Source organism: Mus caroli, unplaced genomic scaffold (assembly GCF_978045245.1).
Source record: "Mus caroli unplaced genomic scaffold, Mus_caroli_1 scaffold_6, whole genome shotgun sequence".
In the NCBI taxonomy this organism is placed as follows: domain Eukaryota; kingdom Metazoa; phylum Chordata; class Mammalia; order Rodentia; family Muridae; genus Mus; species Mus caroli.
Window position 1 is genome coordinate 48,399,525 of NW_028227261.1, and position 20,638 is coordinate 48,420,162.

A 20,638-nucleotide genomic window follows, 5' to 3' on the forward strand; every position below is an offset into this window, starting at 1 on the left:
CCTGTGTGGTCTCCTGTGTCCCTCAGGATCCACTGAGGACTCTTCTGGGTCCTGGGGGGCTTGCTCATCATTGCACTGGAGATGGGTATCGGGGAAAAGGAGCCTTGCGTTCCCTCCCCAGGGAACCCTGGCTGGCTGGGTTCCATGTGCACATGCCATGGTTTGCAAATACATTTTAGGGAGATCCTAGGGAGAAAGCAAAGCAGGCACAGGGTGCAGGGTGACATGTGGGGACATTATCTTATATCAGTGATAAAGTGCAGTGGAACAGAGGAGGACAGGAGGGACAAGGACCCAGAGGACAAGGCTAGGGATGGTGATGGGAAGGACTTCCTTCCTTAGCCAACACCAGTGTGTCACAGTCTCGTCCTTAAGCACTTTTTTCTTTCACTACATCAGTTCCCTCCACTCTAAAGTGAGAGAATTACACATTATCAGCAAGTGGTACACAGCCCACACCACAGAGCACAGACCCCAGGCCTCCCTTGGAGAGGATCCAGGATGTGCCCAGTCTTCTAGGGCAGGGAAACTGCTAGTTGCACATTTTGTTTTGGTTTGGTTTGGGTTGGGTTTTTTTTTGGTGGTGTTTTTTGGGTTTGTTGTTGTTTGTTTGATTTTTAACTGTGGTTTTGTCAACTTGACACAAACTAGGGTCATTTGGGAAGAGGGAACCTCAATTAAGAAAATGCCTTTGGGGGCTGGTGAGATGGCTCAGTGGGTAAGAGCACCCGACTGCTCTTCCGAAGGTCCGAGGTTCAAATCCCAGCAACCACATGGTGGCTCACAACCATCCGTAACGAGATCTGGCGCCCTCTTCTGGAGTGTCTGAAGACAGCTACAGTGTACTTACATATAATAAATAAATAAATCTTTAAAAAAAAAAAAAGAAAATGCCTTTAATCGGCCTATAGACAAGTCTATAGGGCATTATCTTGATGAATGATTGGTGTGTGAGGACCCAGACCCATGTTGGCAGTGTCATCCCTGAGCAGGTGGGTCCTAGGTTGCTTAGGGGAGCTGGCTGAGAAAGCCATGGAGAGCAAGGCAGTAAGCAGCATCCTTCCATGGCCCCTGCTCCAGGTTCCTGTCCAGACTTCCCTTCGTGGTGGCCTACAAACGACATGCTAACATAAATCCTTCCCTCTAAGAGTTGCTTTTGGTCATGGCGTTTTATCACAGCGATCGAAAAGCAGGACAGAAACCAAGGTCGAGTGTTTAACACATCAACTCAAGAGACTGAGAGAGTGAGGTCAGGGGAGAAAAAGGCTAGGTTCAGAGGCCGGGGGCTAACTGAGGACTCCCCTGCAGGAACACCTCTGCCAGCCAGCTGGTTTCCCTAATTCACTATATCACACACCCTCCACAAGATGGGAACCGTAGAGCAGTTAGCCCAGACGTTCCGTTAACGGGGTGAAGGAGTTGGACTCAACCTGGTTTGTCTCTGCATCTAGGTTACTCTTCTCCTCTGCATAATTCACTTCTTCCTCCAAGGTTTCTTCACTCTCCGCCTTTACTTCAAGGTCCCAGCTTGGCTGCCCCTTCTTCTCCAGTTCTGCTTGCCCACCCACTCCAGACACATCTCACAGGCAGGAGTCCCATCTGCCTGTGTGCTGCTGTGTGCTGCCTCGCACAGCTGGCAGAATCTGAGACCTGGTGCATGGTCCATGGGTTGCCGAATGAGCTGTGCTGTAATGGGGCTTCCGTCTTTGTAACCTGATCCTAGTGGTCAGCGGGTTGACTTTGGAGATCACAGTTATTGCGGAAAGACACCTTGAGTGATCATTAGGCATTATAAAGGTGAGCAGATTATATGAGCGGCAGATTATAAATGTATCGTTTGTTTATTTTCCATTAACAAGATTGTTCCACTTCTTGCTATCAAGTAGAGCTCTGGAGAAGGCTGTGCTAATTTGCATAATAATCCTAAAGATCCTCTCTGGGAAGAGCAGGAAGTCCCCTTAATCTGATGATGGAAGCATAGAAACGTCAGTGAGGGGGACTGGAGCAGCTCTGGGGACTGGAGTAGCTCTGAGGGACTGGAGCAGCTCTGGGGACTGGAGTAGCTCTGAGGGACTGGAGCAGCTCTGGGGACTGGAGCAGCTTGGAGGGACTGGAGCAGCTCTGAGGGACTGGAGCAGCTCTGAGAGACTGGAGCAGCTCTGAGGGACTGGAGCAGCTCTGAGAGACTGGAGCAGCTCTGAGGGACTGGAGCAGCTCTTAGGAGTAGAAAAAGGTTCAGAGGGCTCCAAAGAGAACTCATCTCCTGAGTGAAGAGCTGGTGGTATGAACATCAGAGCAAGCATGGAGACATATGCGGCTTCAATGTTTTGGCCAAAGATCTAAGACATTCAAACACAAGTTCCACCATAAAAGGAACACCTCAGCTCTAGCCTCTCCTCTGAGCATGGTGCCCAGTCTACCTGTGGCATCTATAGGAACTGGACCCAGCTGGCGGCCATTGATACGGCTATGAGCGAGCACCCACTAGGATGCACAGGACCAGTCTTCAATGGTGTGGCAGGGGCTGAAATAACGGCACTAGCCAGAGCTTGGGCTCTCTTTCCCGGTTCCTGGAGGCAGGGGTTGAGTTCTTTAGAGAGGATCTTCACTTGGGTCACTTAAGGAGGGTGGAGTCCCTGCACAGATACTAGACTTCCTACTCGTGAAGGTCTGAGAAGCTAAGAGGTGCCCTTATTTGTGCCCTGAGTTGGTAAAGAACAGGATGGGTCTGTGTATTCACACTGCCACCTGTGACTCCAACTATCCAAGCTCTCAAGAAACACATACGGGAGTTTTCCTGTAGTAGAACATTCTTAAATTAACTTAAGAGCAATCGCTATAGTCTTCAGAGCCTTTACCCACACACACTTTTCTCCGAGCCCCATGAGGAACAGGGCAGAGCAGTGATCCTTAGGAAATGGGCTTGGAGAGGAACACGATGGACTGATGGCCACCCACAAGTCCACAAGCCCCACCCTGCCCTGCTATGGGCCCCCCAAGCTGCTCTTTACCTGCTCATAGCAGCATCAGGACCACAATGGCAATGATCATAAGGACTCCGGCTAGAATGCAGAGGCCCAGAAAGACGATATCACTGGTGTCCTGGGTCACCATGGTCCCTGGGCCCTCCAGGACCTCTGCCTCATCTCCAGGTGGGGCCTCCTGTAGGTGCTCAGCAGTGGCAGCGTAGGGCCCAAGCAGATCAGACCCTGACAGCAGGTGGGCAGATGCTTCCTTGCGCCGCGGCTCACAGCGCACCTCATACTCGTGGATGTCATCGTGCCCAGCAGCGGAGAAGTCGATGTACAACACGCTGACGATCACGGACGTGTTATTTCTTCTCTGTGGGGTCACACAGTCGTGCTCAGGCCCAGGGAAGCTCAGGCTCCCCCAGTGCCTCTCAACAGACCCCGGCCTGACTCCATAGCTTAGCCACAGACTCCACACTCAGCCTCAGAGTCCCCATCTATCAAGGGGGCGGCAGGGCCAGCCAGTTGGCTCCATGGGAAAAGGAACTTGCCACTAAGGCTGAAAACCTTTATTTGGTCACTGGAACTCAAACAGTAGAAGGAACACAACTAATTCTCACGAGTTGTCCTCTGATCAACACACACACACACACACACACACACACACACACACACACACACACACACGTAAATTAATTATAAGAAAGGTGAATGTGAGAGTTGGTGTTTGCTCTGGCTTCAAGGAGTTGGGGTGAATGAAAGACAGCGACAGTAAGAACACCTAGGATGGGAGCCATAGCTTAGGGTCAGAGCACTTGACTAGTGTGTGTGAGGCTCCTGATTCAATCCTCAGTACCAGCAAAAACACAAACCCAGCAGCTATGGAGTTGGATTCCATTGGCAATGCTTAGGCCACATGTGGTGGTGCCTGCCTTTAATGCCAGCACTTGTAGGAAGAAGAGACCTCAGAGTTAAGGTCACTTTTAATTACATAGTAAGTCTGAGGCCAGTCGAGACTACCTGATACCCTGTCTCAAAAACAAAGACTATGGAACTGGGGCCGTTGAGGCTCCAGTTAAGTGTATCAATTCCTTTACTTCTCACAATAGCCTTCTTGGTATCATTAACATTCCCATTTTACAGACAAGGAAACTGGGGCGCCCAGAGGTTAAATCCTTTGTCTGAGGCCATGCAGCATACAATCCAGAGGCCATATTCTTACCCTGGCCTGCCCAACTCTTACGTGTGCTATCACCCGTGATATGTCACTCAGACCAAAGAGTAGCTGGTCAGTTCCCACCCTTGGTGGTTTGCAGCTTGTGTCCACTGAGCCCAGAGGCCGTCATCTGCTTAGAGTGAGGCCCTGCCTTGCTTGTTGTCAGCTGTGTCCCTATTGTGTGACCTTCCCTTGGGAGTCTTTCTCTCAGTGATGTATGAAGCAGGGGCCCTACTGTTTGTTGAGGTTCTGGTCACTAAAAGCCACCACCCTAGATGACCCACCCACTCTAGATCTGGGGAGAGCATCTGAAAAACACGGCATGAGCGGCCTTGCCCACTGCACCCTTCACCCCAGGGAAGAGGGAATCAGGGGTCAAGTTGCCCTAAGTGGGTGAGACATGTAGGGCGAGCCTCTAAGAAGCTGGGTTTTTAGGGGTGCCGTGACACGGGGCCACTTCACAACATGTACGCCAACTCCACACCCGACACCACACTCCTCAGACTGTCCCACGCTCCTCAGGCTACCCCACGTCAGGCTGCCACTTCTGAGAATGGTGTCTGAAATAAGAAGCTGCCTAAATGGGAGGGAATACACAGGCGCAGGAAATTGAGAAATCCCATCATCCAAGACAGCGTGGCCCCCTTGGGAAGGTGTGAATGGGTGTCATAGTGTTTTTGTGGCCTCTCCCAAGCTTGGGCTTCTGAAGGACCCTGGATCCCACATTCCCAAAGAAGTCTTTGCATCTGTGCCCTCGGTCGGCCTGCCTCGGTCAGCCTGCCTCGGTCGGCCTGCCCCCCACTCTTTAAGGGGAACATGTAGCCTTGATCTTTGAGACAAAGAATCAGGACACGGGACAGAGTAAGGCAGGATCTGTGAGTAAAGGAGAACCAAAGAGAGGCTGGTCATCTACATAGTAAAGACTGGAGTGAACGCACGTGGTAGAGGTGGGGAGCATGAGGGCCTGTCTCTACCTCCTAGCATACACTATACTATGCCTAGCTTATGTAGCTCTGGCTGGTCTGGTTTGGCCTAGAGATTCCTATGTAGACCAAGTTAGCCTCAGAATCACAGAGACCCTGCCTCCCAAGTGCTGGATTAAAGGCGTGCACCACCACACCCACCTTAAACATTTCTATTTACTTTTTAGATGAACATGGGTCTGAGGATGGACCTCCTGTCCCCATGCTTGCATGGCTAGCTCATTCCTGACTGAGCCACTATCCCAGCCCTTAGGAACGTTGTCTCCTTCATTCCATCATACTGGATGTGGTTCTGTCCCAAGAAAATTCTTAAGGACCTCAGGGCATGGAGCAAGGTGAAGACAGACTGGCAGCCAAATGTTCCTCAGCTCCCTTCTCGTGTTTAAAGGACAGTGGCTGAGCGGAGGACAGCAGGGGCCAGAAGCAAGTGGCAGGGCATGGGGCCTCAGGCCAAGCCAGACTGCTGAAGCCCAGGTTTCAGAGCTGGGGCCTCTAACAGGGGCACACCACTGTTCTTTCTCTTCGTACCCCCTCCTGCATTCTCCTAAGGACATAATTTAGGGTGTTGGGGTATTACACTGACCAGGGACTCTCTCAGGCCCCTTCTACCCATCCACCCAAGCCTGGGTTCACAGCCTCCAGAATCCAAGGATAGTGGGAAAATCTTGTTTGTAAGCTCCACAGCCTTTGGAGGGAGATGGATCCTTACTTGAAACTCATTTGTTTGTGGAGCCCAGAGATGTATTGGGGTCACCAGGTTGGGGAGGATGGGTGAGCAGTGAGCATGGGGATAGCTGTGCATATTAAAGGAATCGGGGTTCCATTCACTCCCGGGGGCTCTCAAAGAGAGGAGCAGGGAGGAAATTTAGGGTTGTTCACTATGGGGTGGGGGTGGGGTGCCAGTAAGCCTGCATCCATATCTGTGTGCACTATCAGAGCCATGAGGGAAACTGAGGACAGCAGGTGCCCTTCAGTAAGGCTCAGAGCCCATCTCTTATACCTCCCTCCCCCCCAACCCCTACCTGAGACTCAGTACCGCAGGTGTCAAAGCGGGCCTGGATCCGGAAGTTACTGCCAACTTCCTGGGCTGCACAGCTCCGGCTACCCAGGTAGACCTTGGTCCGCTCCAGTGGGGCCAGTGCCTGGGCAGAGATCAGGATCTGGAAGTCCGTGCGAGAACAGCTCACATTCATGGGCACCACTGGAAAGGAGGGTGGAGTCTGAGTCCTTAGGATTGCTGTCAGAACCATTACCCCTAAGCCTCCTGGAAGGACGGTAGACACGGAACAGAACTCCAGGCTAGGGAAGGTACTTATGGGGACTATAGGACTCAGTTGAGATATATTGCGTGCATTGCTCCCCTGAGCCCCTGAATCTGTGAGCTCTTAAGGCATGTAGTGTGCCACTGTTTCTGTCCCTTTGAGGCCAGTGTAGAGCTTGGCAGGCCGAGAAAATGCTGAATGAATGAATGAATGAATGAGCATGGGAGTGACTGGAAACTAGTTCTTCACCACAATAAGTGTGCTTATCGCTTAGCCACACAGCCAGCTGTTCACCCTATCATTCAGTAAACACAGCTACTGATGGCCTCCTCTGCACAGCACACACAGACACAGACACAGACATGAAGAAGCCTGCCACACTACGGCATGTGCAGGACAAATAATGTGGAGATGCACAGGAATGCTGTGAAGGACCATCACACTAAGATAGAAAAGAATCTGGGTGCAGGGCGTGGGGGAACCCTGTTGTCCCTCCCTGTGATGGCCGTGGAGGGTGGGCACACCACAAGTCACTTCAGTTTTGAAAACAAATCTCTGAGAGGTGAAGCTGCCCATTGTGGCTGAGTTTGGATTTCAGACTCGAGGGAGGTGGGCGGGCAGGATTTCCTAGTTACCAGTCTGCTCATTACAATCGGTCAGCTCCCAGCATGCCCTGTGCTGTGTGAGAGTGCGACTCTGAGTGTCTGGGGCTGCAGGAGCCAGGGAGCAGGCAAGGCAGAGGCAGGTGGGGGTTGGTCGCTGGCTGGAAGAAAAAGGGAGCCTCGCAGGCAGAGGCCTGGATCCCTCAGCCCTCTCCGGGAAATGTCTCAGACATATTTCAACCTCGGGTGTCTGGGCAGGCGGGGATTTATGGGTCCGCTGTCTCCCACGATGATCTCGGTGGCACTGAACTGTGTGTCACCCCTGATTGATGCCGTGGTTGCCCTCCCTGTGGAGAGGCTGCCTACAGCCTGGGCCCCATCTGGTGCTGGTCCAGTGTGAGTACCCTGTCTGACCCTAGGCTCCCACAGGGGGCTGTGTAGAGAGCACAGAAGGTCCTGGAACAGGAGCCAGAATGACAACCACCCCCACACTCATCTCCAAAGATGCTGCAAGAAGAGGCGGTCTAAATCACTTAGCGCTGCCCAGTCTGGGTTGGAGACTTGGGCTCTCAGAGGCAAGCTGGCCCCGGAAGACCCTTCAATCCAAATTCCTGCTGTACAGGGGAAAATCAGGATCTGGAGAGCTAAGGGGAGACTCCAGGTCACTGGGCAGAACCCAGATGGCACCTGGTCTCACAATATTCTCCTTGTCCATGGAGAATCAAAGGAAGCTATGTCAAGAATCCCACCTTTTCTTCTCACAGAGCCAGGACCAGGAGGGTCTCTATGGGCCACCAGCTTGTAGCCACTGTTTTCCAATCCACTTCCAGGGTTCCCTAACTCCTCAACTGCCAGGGATGAGGGAAAAGGCTCCTTTCACTGCTGAACAGGCCAGGCCGGAGTGGATGAGGGAAAGACGTCCTCAGAGCCTGTAGCCCTTACTCCTTACCTGACTCGGGGACTTGCTAGCTTTGTACCACCGAGTCCACGTTACCAAAGTTAGAAAAACCTTAATACCAGCTTCCCAGCCACCTCTGCAGAAAAGCATGGCCACGTGACTGAAACCACAGGGACCCAGCACAAAGCATTGAGAGCGCTTTGGAAGGCTCGGGCTTTCTGGATAACAGGATTCTTGTGGCTTCCACCTCTCTTCTCCATTCCCAGCCTTGGCAGAAGTTCTGTTGCAAACATAAGGATCTCAGCAGTGCCCTTAGGAAATTCCGAGTCCCTGGCCCCATACAGGGGTTGCCTGGCTAGCACGCTGCTGGGTGAGGACACCTTAGTACCCTTTGTCCAGCCAGCACTTCAGAATGATGCAAGCAAGGCTGGTGGCATCTCAGTGTTTTTGCCTACTGACTGTTGATAACTTGACATATTTTGTGCCTCAATCCTGGAAACTGGATCAAATATCCAAGAGGCAGAGAGCCCATGGGAAAGGGAGCCAGGTGGGGGGAATTAGGAATCAGGGAGTCAGAAGCTATGAAAAGAGGTGACAGTGGAAATAAATGAGGGCCGTACTGGAGTGGCCTCAAAGGTCCCCAGGGTAGGCGACTGAGTGGGGTCTGGAGGAGTCAGTGGAGGGGCTGTGTCACAGTGGACACAGGAAGGGGCCGCAGAGTTCCCAAGGACACACACCCTCAACCCAGCTGACCTCCGATGTAGGCCACGGAGAAGCCCCTGCCGGAGGTGCTGCGGTCAGTGTGTAGCAGGAGCAGGACCTGGTTGCGACTCGAGGTGACAGGCGGTGGCAGGTGGTGCCCACACCACTTCCCCAGCAGCTGTGCCTCCTCACTGGCCCCATCAAAGGCTGCCAGATGGTCGAAGTCACAGGTTCTGGTTAGGCTGTTGGGCTCCTCCAAGCCCAGGTCCAGGATGAAGACCTTGACCCGGTAGCCGGGGGGCAGGCGGATGGTCCAGTGGCAACGGATATTGTTGGGGTAGGCGCCAGGGTACTGTGGGCTGGAGAAGTTTCCACGCACAGCCGTGAACACCTCCTGGCATTCTCCTGGGAAGAAGGAAGTTATCCTCACACCAAATAAATGATAAATAGGTCAGGGTCTCCAGCCTGAGGTGCCACCGGGAGGTGGTAGAACTGTTAGAACACCAGGCCTACTGGGAGGCTCACTGGGGGGACACCCTCGAAAGTGGGCACTAGGGCCCCTAGTCCCTTCCTTTTTATGTCTCTGCTTCCTGCCTGTCACGAGGGAGCAGTTTTTGTTCTACTCCTTGCTCCCTGCCACACCACAGGCCCAAAGACCACAGCTGACAGCCTTGGGCCTCTGCAGCTGTGAGCCAGGCGGACCCTTCCTCTGTGCCTCACACCCTTGTCTATCTCAGGTATAAAAGCCAACATTCTGCCTACATGCCAGCCTTGCTCTCAGCCGCCTGCCCTCTGCCCTCTGTGCCTCTGTATATACCATTCATGCCCCTGGGCTGACTTCTTTGAGGCTCTGCTTGATTCTTCCTCCAGGAAGTCCCCCGTGATTCCACCTGTTTGCACTCATGGCAGTTGGCTCTTCACTGCACCACCCATCTTTCTCAGTGGGCTGTGAATTCTCTGAAGCTCATCCACTCTTCTATACACACATCATGTCAGCACAGCAGGCACAGGAAAAGGAGCGAGCTCACCACCCGACAGGGAGCTGGACAAAGGTGGCATGAGGTAGATATAAGTGTATCTAATTCTCTAAGGCAGTGGTTCTCAGTCCTCCTATGATGTGACCCCTTAATACAGATCCTCATGTTGTAGTGACCCCAACCATAAAATAATAACAATAACTATTATTATTATTATTTTGGTCTCTCAAGACAGGGTTTCTCTGTGTAGCCCTGGCTGTCCTGGAACTTACACTGTGGACCAGACAGGACTTGAACTCAGAGATCCTCCTGCCTCTGCCTCCCAAGAACTAGGATTAAAGGTATGTGCCACCACCACACAGTTCCATAAAATTATCTTCGTTGCCACTTCATAACTGTAATTTTGTTACTGTCATGAGTCACATGTAAATATCTGGTATACAGGATATCTGACATGTGACTCCTGCAAAAGGGCTGTTTGATCCCCAAAGGGGTCACGAACCACAGGTTGAGAACCACTGCTCTAAGGCATTTAGATGGGACTGATCCCATCTGAGCAAGAACATGACCAGCTTAGGCCTTGGTGTTGGCCCAGAAATGTATGCTAAGCCATTTGAGAAATGCAGAAAACCCAAGCCCCAAGGACACAAGCAAGCTTGAGTCCCCAAGCAGAGCAGCAGGCAGGAGTACGCAGGCCCTACCATAGTCTTGGCCCCTCCTACCTGAGAAGTAGTGGGCCTTGAAGCCCCGGCCTCCAATGTTGAAGTCAGACTTGAAGACCACCTGCAGCTCATGGCCCAGGGACACGAGGGTGGGGGGTCTGGTGCGGCCACAGTAGTGGTGCCCGTGGGCAGGTCCAGGAGCTCCAAGCACAGCTACGTAGTCATACATGCATTCGTCACTGCCCTCGACCTGGAAGTCCACGAATACCAACTTGACAGCGGCAGGTCCCGAGGCGCGGATCAGCCAGTGGCACTCCACATTGTTGGGGTAATTGTTGGGGTACTCAGGGCTGCTGAGAACCCCTGACAGGCCAGTCAAGACACCGCCACACACATCTGCAAGGGAGCCCACTTGAGCTGACCTCCTCCCCAGGGAGCCAGACAACCAAAACACTGCTCCACAAACACACACGCGTGGCAGGCACAGATCTGCACCCTGACCCACATGGCACCCACCTTTTACAGAGAGATGCCAAGTAACTTATCTGTCTAGGCCTGAGTTCACTCAGGTAGGCCTGGGGGATAAAGACCCTAGCACAAGGGGTTTATTTGAAGGCCCAGAATCCCCAGGTGGGAGTAAGGGGGTGAGATAAGATGGGGAAGTGTGTTAAAGGGGGATGCTGAACCCCACTAGGGAACAAGCATAGACCTGAGTTATGTCACTCCAGGAGTGGAGGGCAATGGGGAATTCTACACTATGTGGTAGTTTGAAGGAGGATGCCCCACATAAGTTCATATAATTGAATACTTTGCTCCCAGTTGGTGGTATGATTTGGGAAGGGGTAGGAGGTGTGGCCTTTTTGGAGGAGGTGTGTCACATGGTCAGGCTTTGAGGTTTCAAAAGCCCATACCATTCCCAGTTAGCTATCTCTCCTCCTGAAGCTTGTGGGCCCAGGGGTAAGCGCTCAGCTACTGCTCCAGCTGTGCCTTCCTGCCTCCTGCCTTGCTACCCATCAAGCTGTGGACTCCGACCCTCTGCCACCGTGAGCCCTAAATTAAACATTCTCCTTTATAAGTTGTCTCGGTCATGGGGTTCTGTCACAGCAATAGAAAAGACACTGTCAAAGCCCTCAGAGACATGGAGATTGGCAGGCAACACTGAGGCGACAAGAGCCAAGGCACATGGACAGGTCATCCAGTTAGCAGACAGAACTGGAGCCCAGGAGATGAGCTGCCATTCTGTGAGCAGCTGAGGCCCGAGCTCCCTGTCCCAGGACCGCCTGCACAACTGCGTTATTGTAGGCAATAGTATTTCCTCTCTGGGCATCAGATTTACTGTGAAATGAGAAGGTAGGTGGAGATAGTCTGTGATATCCCATCAATTAATATCTATAACCTGAGCAGACAGATACTCAGGAGTTCATTCTTATGCTGCGTTTCCAACGTGTATGTTACATATATGTGTGGATTACATATGTTTACATGTTCTTACATATATGTGTGGATGTTCACGCCCATGCAGGTGCATGTATGTTTAGAGGTCAGAGGAGGACTGCTATCCTGCTCTATCATCTTTGCTTTGTCTCTCTGAGACAGTCTCTCTCTCTGAATCTGAAACTTGTTAGTTTCCAGCTAGGTTCGATGGCCAATGAGCCCCAGCAGGAGAGTCACAGGGGTGCATGGCTGTTCCTGTATCTCATGTGAATGCTGGGGATCCAAAAGTCACCCACAGAGCACTCTCCGAGTCCAATAGCTTTCAATATAATAAAAGACAGAAGCCAAAGTTACACATCTTTTTTTTTTTTTTTTTTTTTTTTTGGTTTTTCGAGACAGGGTTTCTCTGTGTAGCCCTGGCTGTCCTGGAACTCACTTTGTAGACCAGGCTGGCCTCGAACTCAGAAATCCGCCTGCCTCTGCCTCCCGAGTGCTGGGATTAAAGGCGTGCGCCACCACGCCCGGCTCAAAGTTACACATCTTATACAGAAAAATTTAGCCCAGGGGAGTCTATCAACATCCATAGTTTTTAGGGACCGGCTTTTCACAAGTGCATGTTGGAAATATGAGCCTGGGTCCAGGGCAGGAGCTCAGCTGTTAAAGTGTTTGCTGACTGAGCATAAGGACCCACGTTTCACTCCCAGCATCCCCACAAAAGTTAGGAATGGTGGCTTGAGCTTGTAATCTTAGAGCTGGGGAGGCAGAGGCAGGATGCTCTCTGGAGTTCACTGGCCCGCAACCATTCTAGCCTAATGAGAGAACCCAGGTCTCTGTAAGGTGAACGGCTCCCGAGGGACAACATCTGAGATTGACTTTTGGCTTACATGCACGCACATGCAACAAACGCACATGTACACAGATGCATGCCTATGCACACAAATGTGAATTGTGAAATGAATGCATATCATTAAAATACTGCCTTTATCTTATTAGATCTCAAAGATTAACCAGACAGCTCTGTTTGCTATCAGTTATTCCTGTTTGTAAGAATGCTGGAAAGCATTTCATGTGTTGTCAGGACTTGGATACCTTAATGTCCTGCAACCCCCCAGGCCTATGGTTCCCACGCTCTGTCAGAGGAGCCTCTTGACCTTGTGTTTTAACACACCACAGTTCCATGCTTCTAAATTCAACAGGGCTGCTGTCTTGCCTGAACCCTAGGGTTGCTAGGGGTGGACCTGTGGACAGGGGCATTTGTGGCTGTCCTACGTGGGCTGACACAGAGGCATCTGATCTTGCCCTGGGGAGAAAGAAGGAGTTTTGGGTGTGTGCACAGGAGCTCAAAGACAGAAGGGAGGAGGCAAGAAGGCTGAAGAGCAGGGCCGGGTCTCCACCTCATGAGGCGCCATGGCCGGTGACAGATCTGCTTGGAAGTCAGGGATTCAGGAGCCCCAGTAAGTGATGCTTTGGGTGAAAAGCCCCAAGAGAGGAGAAACCACAGGCAGAAGCCATGGGATTTCAACAACATGGACACTCCTATGGCCTGCTGTCACACCAAGAGAGAAGGTCAAAGGCAGAGGAGCCCTGCGGGCCTCCTTTCAGGGAGCTGCCTAAGGGACCCAGCAGCCATGGAGGTGGCAGGGAAGTATACGGGTAGCAGGGAGTGGTTTCCAGGGTGGTCGTGAGTGTGGAGGAAGCCACCTTTGACCCCCAACCCCCACCCCGTAGGCTGTGCTAAATGGAGGTCATCCTGACTGCAGAGGGGCCTACATTAAAATGCTGCTTATTCACCTCCTCTGTGCTCTGCGTCCCCCACCCACCCCCAGTCCCTGCAGCTGCCCCGGGCCAGCCTTCCTGCCGAGTGCCCCCCTGACCTTTCTGGTAGCCTGCAGAAAAGCCTCGGCTGGCCACATGCTTGTCTGAGTGAAAGACGACAGACATGACATGCCAGGAGGAGGTGAAGGGTGGCGGGGGCACCTGGCCGCAGAACCTGCCCAGCAGATTGCCCTTGTCTCCAGAGGCCCCGTTGTAGATCTCCAGGAAGTCAAAGCCACAGGTGTCATGGTACTCCAGGTCAAAGACGTGGAAGGTGAGCAGCACAGAGGAGCCCTCGGCCACCACGATCAGCCAGCTGCACTCCGTGTTGTAGGGATACAGACTTGGAAAGTTTGGGCTGGAGAAGTTCCCAGATGGAGCTGAGAGCACACCCCCACACTTGACACCTGAAGCAAGAGAAAAGAATGGCTGAGAGTCATTGGAGTCGTGAGGACAAGTCTGGGTCCTTGCGGCTGGAAAGCAAACAGGACAGGGTCCTGAATCACTCTGGGTTCCTGCCTGTGCTCACTCAAGCATGCATAAATCTTTCAGCTACTGGGGAAGTGTTCTTCAAGTCATGCAACAAACACTGAACACTGGGCAGTGCTCAGTGCTGGGAGATCAGCAGGAATAGTGATGCTCTGGTGGAAGATGATAAATGAAAGCAGAATGTGAAGCAGACAGGAGAGAGATAAGCTCTGGGGAGAACAGGGAGTGGTGGGCACACCTTTAACCCCAGCATTAGGAAGGCAGAGGCAAGCGGATCTCTGCAAGTTCAAGAGCAACCTGGTCTACATAGGAAGTTCCAGGCTGGCCACATAGAGAGATGCTGTCTCAAAAATAAGTAAATAAACAATAAGTAAATAAATAGAAAACAATAATTTAAAGGGACACAATGAAATGCAATTATAAAACCAGATTTGACAACTTTTAATGGGATGCTAGATTAGATAGCATCATCAATGTTGTGCTATTGCCAAGTAAAAGGTTGGCAGGAGGGAAAGCCAAAGCCTAGGTGGTCGGCCACACAGGCATTCTCTGGGAAGCACACTCAATGCTGCTGAGCTTTTGAAAATCAGAGATAAGTTTTTGTTGTTTTGGTTTTTAAGACAGGGTGCCACTGACTAGCCTCAAATTTGTAATTCTATTGCCCCAGGCTGTCCAATGCTGAGGTTACAAGTGTGTGCCAGTACACCTGGTTCAGGCCTTTGGAAAACACAATTAAAAAGATACAAGTCTGGTGTAGCAGCACACACACACACGCACACATACGTAAAGGAAGTACTCTGGAGGCTGAGGCAAGAGGACTGTAAGTTTTAGGCAAGACTGAGCTACATAGAAAGACAATGATTTGATAACAACAACCACAGCAGCAGCCATAGGCTTGACAGAGGCGGAAAGGAGTTAGGGAGAGTGAGTGTGTGATCCGGATGCATTGTATATGTGTATGGAATGCCAAAGAGCTAATTTAACAAGTATTAAATAAGCCCAGCCAGGCATGGTGGCACACACCTTTAATCCCAGCACTTGGGGGGCAGAGGCAGGTGGATTTCTGAGTTCAAGGCCAGCCTGGTCTACAGAGTGAGTTCCAGGACAGCCAGGGCTATACAGAGAAACCCTGTCTCGAAAAAAGACAAACAAACAAATATACACTCCATCATTTATAGAGTAATTCTTTTTTATTTTTTGAGGTAAAGTTCTAGTTATAGAGCCCAGGCTAGCCTTGAACTGCAGATCTTGCCTCAGCCTTCGGGGTGCTAGGATGAAAAGTGTGTGTGTGCACACGCACATACATGTGTGCGTTTGTGTGTGTGTGTTTGTGTGTATTTGTGTATGAATTCCTGGACTCAAGTGATCCTCCTGCCTCAGCCTCCCCAGTGACTAGGACTACAGAGACGCACCACTGTTCCCTACATTAAAAAGGAATCAAACACATTTTATTAGCTTGTTTGTTTTGAGCCAGACTTTTTCTATGGAGCTCTGGCTGATCCAGAACTCACTCTGTAGACCAGTCTGGCCTCAGTATTACTTGGATTCTCTTGAGTTGGTTCTGGTGCTAGGATAACAAGCATGTTCCACTACCCCCAGCTAAAGGAGCATCAGTGTGTGCACTTGTGTGCTCGTGGAGGCTTCAGATGTTGTTCCTCAGAGACCATCCATCTTGTGTTTTAAGATACGTTCTCTCATTGGTCTGGAGCTCACCAAGTAGGCCAGGCTGCCCGCCCAGTGCCCAGAACTCTGCTTGTTCCTACAGTCCCAGCATCACAGACATGGCGTTATTCCATGGCTTCTGGATCTTGAACTCAGGTTTTCCTGGTTGCATGGCAAACACTTTACCAAACGAGCTACCACCTCAGCTTATAAAAGAACACACTTTTAAGAATTTTTTTAAAAATTAAATTTTGAGTCTGGAGAGATGGCTCCGTGGTTAAGAGCATTTCCTGCTCTTCCAGAGGACCTCGGTTCAATTCCCAACACCCACATGGCTGCTCACAACTGTCTGTAACTCCAGTTCCAAGGGATCTGATACCAGGCATACAAAGAGTTCACAGACACACAGGCAGACAAAATACACACATAAAACAAAAATAATAAGTAAATCTTTAAAACATAGATTTTATTTATTGCTATGTGTGTAGATGTGTGTGTGTGTGCATCACGGAGATGGGGGAAACACCCCAGAATGCATGCGCAGACTCGGGAAACCTTCTGTGGGTTCTAGGGATCAACCTCAGGCCGTCAGACTCTTGAGGCAAATGCTTTTACTTGCTGAGCCGTCTCACTGGCCCCACAAAGGAGCTTCCTCCTCTCCCTCCTCCTCTTCCTCCTTCCCCTCTTCCTCCACCTTCTTCACGATTTATTTTTGTTTTAAGTTACGTGTGCTCAAGTGTGTCTGTATGGAGTGTATGCATGAGTGTAGGTGCCCATGGTTGCCAGGGTGCTCGATCCCCTGGAACGAGAGAGTTGTGAGCTTCCTGGTGTCATGGATGCAGGGAACTGAGCCAGGCTCCCTGGAAGAGCAGCCAGTGCTGAGCCTTCTTGCCAGCCCCAGAAACATTCATTTTTCCTCTTTTTGTTTGGTTGGTTTTGGATTTTTTTTTTTCCAGACAGGTTTCTCTGTGTAGCCCTGGCTGTCCTAGAACTCACTCTGTAGACCAGGCTGGCCTTGAATTCACAGACCTGCCTGGCTTAGGAACAAGAATGTTCCTAACGCCATGAGGTTCCACACTTGAATAATGTCCTTTCGAGAAGGACATGGCACAACAGCAGGTCTGTGCTGATTTGGACTAAGCCTCTCTCCCGAGCAAGCTCACAGGAGGGGTAGGGCTGAGGAGAGTCAGGCAAGCGGGGTAAAGTCACACCTGTGGTGTGCTGTATCGTGTGGGATTAGGGGGGTGGCAGTATTAGGGGAGCACCAAGATCCACAGAGGATTGACTGGTGAAGATGGAGGGTGGGGGCATAACCCACCCTTTGCGGACCTCAGCCACGAACCTGGCGCTAGCCTCGGTCTTGCCAGGCAGACAGAGGTAATGCAAGGGTGGTGCAGGAGCCAGGTCACGTGATTTCCTCCTTGTCTGAGCAGGCTGGTGCCAGGAATGGCGTCTGGTTCATAGCCTTATGGCCAGAAGATGGGGGTGGGGGGACGGACCTCTTTCAGTATCCACTCTGGTCCTTCTCCCACGCTGACCACATTAGTGTCAGAGTGGAATTCCTGTGGCCTAGGTGGCCCCGGCACCAGCACAAGTGTAAATCTTGCTTATAAAGCTCCAGCCAGGCACACTGACCCTCAGGCTCATGCCAAAGCTACCCAAGACTTTGAGGTTAGTAAATAGCATGGACTGAGACCCCAGTGTGCCCAAACCTTTTGTGCCAACAATAGAGTGACTGGCAAGCTGCCTCTTCCCGCTTGGCCCTAGTTGGGCTTGGGGAAGACAAATTGTAGGAAGCAGCTTGTTGAGTCCCTCCCTCCAGTCCCCGGCAAGGTTGTTGTGGAACAGTAAAATGATTTCACAGAAAGCACCTGCAGGGTCAGAGTGACACAAGCATCCTAGGATCAGTCTGCCCGGAGAGCTCTGGGTGTCTGGGGAAAGAGCATCAGAGGCCAACCAAGGATGGGGAGGACTTCACGGAGGAAGTGACAACATGACTTAAGCTTTAAGGGTGAACAGAGAAAAAGGGATCTGGCTAGGTGGCTCAGTGGATAAAGGCTCTCATCACTGAGCCTGACCACCTGAACTTAATCCCCCCCCTACGCGTGGTGGAAGGAGAGAAGCAACTCCCACTGCGTGCCCTCTGACCCACAGCGTGCCCTCTGACCCCCATGGATGCAGAATGCCCGTGTGCATGCGCCCTCTGCCCATGCCCCCTGCACACACAATAAATGTAATTGGAAACTTCTTTTAAAGAGAAACAGAATCCTTCTAAGAAACTTCAGGAAAAACTTTTTCCCAGGCAGAGGGACAGCAGGACAAGGCATTCTTAGAAAGAGAACCTCGTGGTTCCCAGCAAGGACATAGACACACTGAAGCCAGAGCACCAGAGGCACCAAATGGCACCGCGAGGAAGCTGGCACCGAGGGCTGCAGCAGGAGGCACGGTGGGTTCCCAGATCTCAGAGCATCCTTCCTGAGGTGGGCGGACTTCCGCACCTCTGAGCCACTCCCTTCATGAGCCACAATGGTGTGGCCTTGTACCTAAGCCCTCGCTCAAGCCCTGTTTTCCTTCATCTGGAGAAGTCCCTCACCAGGGGCTTTGTTCTGCAGATTAAATGCTCTTATGTGTGTGACGCCCACGGCAGGTCTCACTCAATGCTGTCCTTCATCCTGCGCGTCTTAGGGGCCAGCACACATTCAACTCAGCCGGGTCTCCAAAGGGGCCCCTGCTTTCTGGCTGGGGCTTCCTGAGCCCCTACTTCCTCTGCACCCTCCTCCCATCAGCCCTGTTGTGAGTGGCCAGATCACCTACCTTCCATGGCTTGGGTCCCAGGACCGGAGTCCAGCAGTACCACTGCCAGCAGTAGGCAGGCCCCCAGCTCAGCTAGCATCTCCTCACCAGGGGCTCCCTGCACCAAAGGCTGAGTTCAGGGGTCAGGATCCAAGGGTCTGAGAGGGGAAAGAGAGGTGAGGCTGGAAGGGCCTCCAGGTAAATGGTGGTGTGAATAATTCATTGGGCCCTTGAATTAGTAAACCGATCCTAGGAGCCTCCACTCCTCACTGAGGTGACATATCTGGTGTCACCAGGTTGACACTTACTGAGAACTGCAATGGCCACCCTGTATCAGGAAGGGGAGCAGGTTGGGCCTGGAATAAGACAGTGGAGAAAGGGGCTCTAAATTCTAGGGCCAGATCTATCCCAGTTCAGCTTCCCACTGGCCAGGGGATCCTGATCAAGCCATTTCACTCCCTCTTGGCCTTCTGATCCAGCAGGTACAGCCATGCAGCCCTGCTTCTGGGAAAAAGAAATGAGATTGCACATGCTAACGTATGCAGTAAGTGCTCAGAATGCTGAAGCACTCAGCTGGCGCATACTCCTGTCTTTCTCCATTCTCCACTCCCGAGGGAGTCAAAAGGAGCCTACGGTTCTCGGGACAGACAGAACAAGTGAGAAGGACCTGTGGACGGCTGATGACGGGAGCCTTCTTCAAGGAAGAATGCATCAGGAACAGCAGCATCGGCACTCGGGAGTCTTCTAATGTGATAGACGTGGGCCGCAGCCTGCTGTGTGGCCAGGACAGGAACCGTGCCTTCACTGGTCCGAGAGACTCATTTACAGGGCTCTGCATCCAGGCTCTGTGCTGGGAGCTGGGCCTGCAGAAGAGTCCTCAGCAGAGCTGTGCCCAGCAGCAAATGGGATCTGGTTCTTCCTCCAGGAGTCTTTCTTTCCCTTTGAGTCAGCTCATCCCACGGGGGTGGGGGTGGGGTGGGTGGGAGGGGGGTACAGATGTGTGGAGGTCAAAGACCAACTTTGAGTGCTGTTCCCCAGAACCATCCACCTTGATTTTTGAAACAGAGTCTCTTACTGAATCTAGAATTGATCCATGAGCCCCAGGGATCTGGCTGCCTCTACCTCCCAACTGCTGAAATAAATGCTTGAGATTTTTTTAACTGGGGGGGGGGGCGGTGCTAAGGATCAAACTCAAGTCCTCAATATGAGTGTGGAAATGACTTCACCGTCTCTCCCTAGCCCACCCCTCTTTATGTCTAATCGTTGCATTTGTGCAGAGCCTGTACTAGGCCTGGGGGCACTGATGAGAAATGGGACAGGTGCCCACTTTCCTAGGAAGGGCAGAGCCTGGCCTGTGGTTTCTGATTGCTTGAAGTCAGTCCTGGCTGCCCTACCGCCAGGCTGAGGGGTCTGTGAAAGTGAGACATTCTCTCTGAGGCCCAGCTTCCTCCACAGAAAGAGGTAGCTGCAGCCTGCTATTCTCCAGTAGGATTACATGAGACCAGGAACGGATGTCTTACCAGCCTGGCTCACCACACCACAACAAGTACGCTTTTTATCTACCCAAGAGGAACCCAGCTGTCCATCTGCCAGAGCACATGTCGCCTCTGGCCCGTCCTTTTGTCAGGCAGTCCCAGGGGAGCCCTAGGCTGCTGGCAGAGGAGGCCACCTGGAAGGTGTTCAGCAAAGGGCATCGGGAATGGTCAGAGCAGAGCGACTGGCTTTTCCATGGAGCAGGATGGGAAAGCAAGGAACGTGCTGGGCAGGCTAAGAAGTAAAGATGTTTATCAAGCACTGCCTGTGTGAATGAGGGGGGCTAGGAGGTGGTGGTGCGTGACTTCAGTCCCTGCACTCACGGGACAGAGGCAGGCAGACCTCTGAGTTCTATGGAGTGAGTTCCAGGACAGCCAGAGGAGAAACACTGTCAATAATAATAATAATAATAATAATAATAATAATGGTTTATGAATGAAAGCCAGGCAGAGTGATAAATGGGCATTGTACTGGGGTGCTGTTCACTTGCACATAGCCTCTCAGCCAGCACAGCACACAGTAGGTTTCACAGGAGACAGGGGAGCAAGCTGAGCTCCCTGCTTGTGTCAAGGTCCTGGGGTGAGTGCTACCACAAGAAGACCTTAGACTGACAGTCTGTTTGGGAAGCAATCATAGGATTG

At 51.8% G+C, this 20,638-nt stretch overlaps 1 protein-coding gene across 1 annotated transcript; it reads right to left on the reverse strand.

The window, feature by feature from the left end:
• Window positions 1-3,015: 3,015 nt before the first annotated feature.
• Cdcp2 (CUB domain containing protein 2) lies at window positions 3,016-18,564 on the reverse strand. Its single transcript, XM_021159199.3, has 6 exons — window positions 18,486-18,564; window positions 13,580-13,927; window positions 10,332-10,667; window positions 8,684-9,037; window positions 6,191-6,369; window positions 3,016-3,342 (listed from the first exon to the last, which is right to left on the reverse strand). Exons 1-6 carry the CDS (start codon window positions 18,562-18,564, stop codon window positions 3,016-3,018), a joined length of 1,623 nt encoding a protein of 540 aa, XP_021014858.1.
• Between the last annotated feature and the right edge of the window lie 2,074 nt (window positions 18,565-20,638).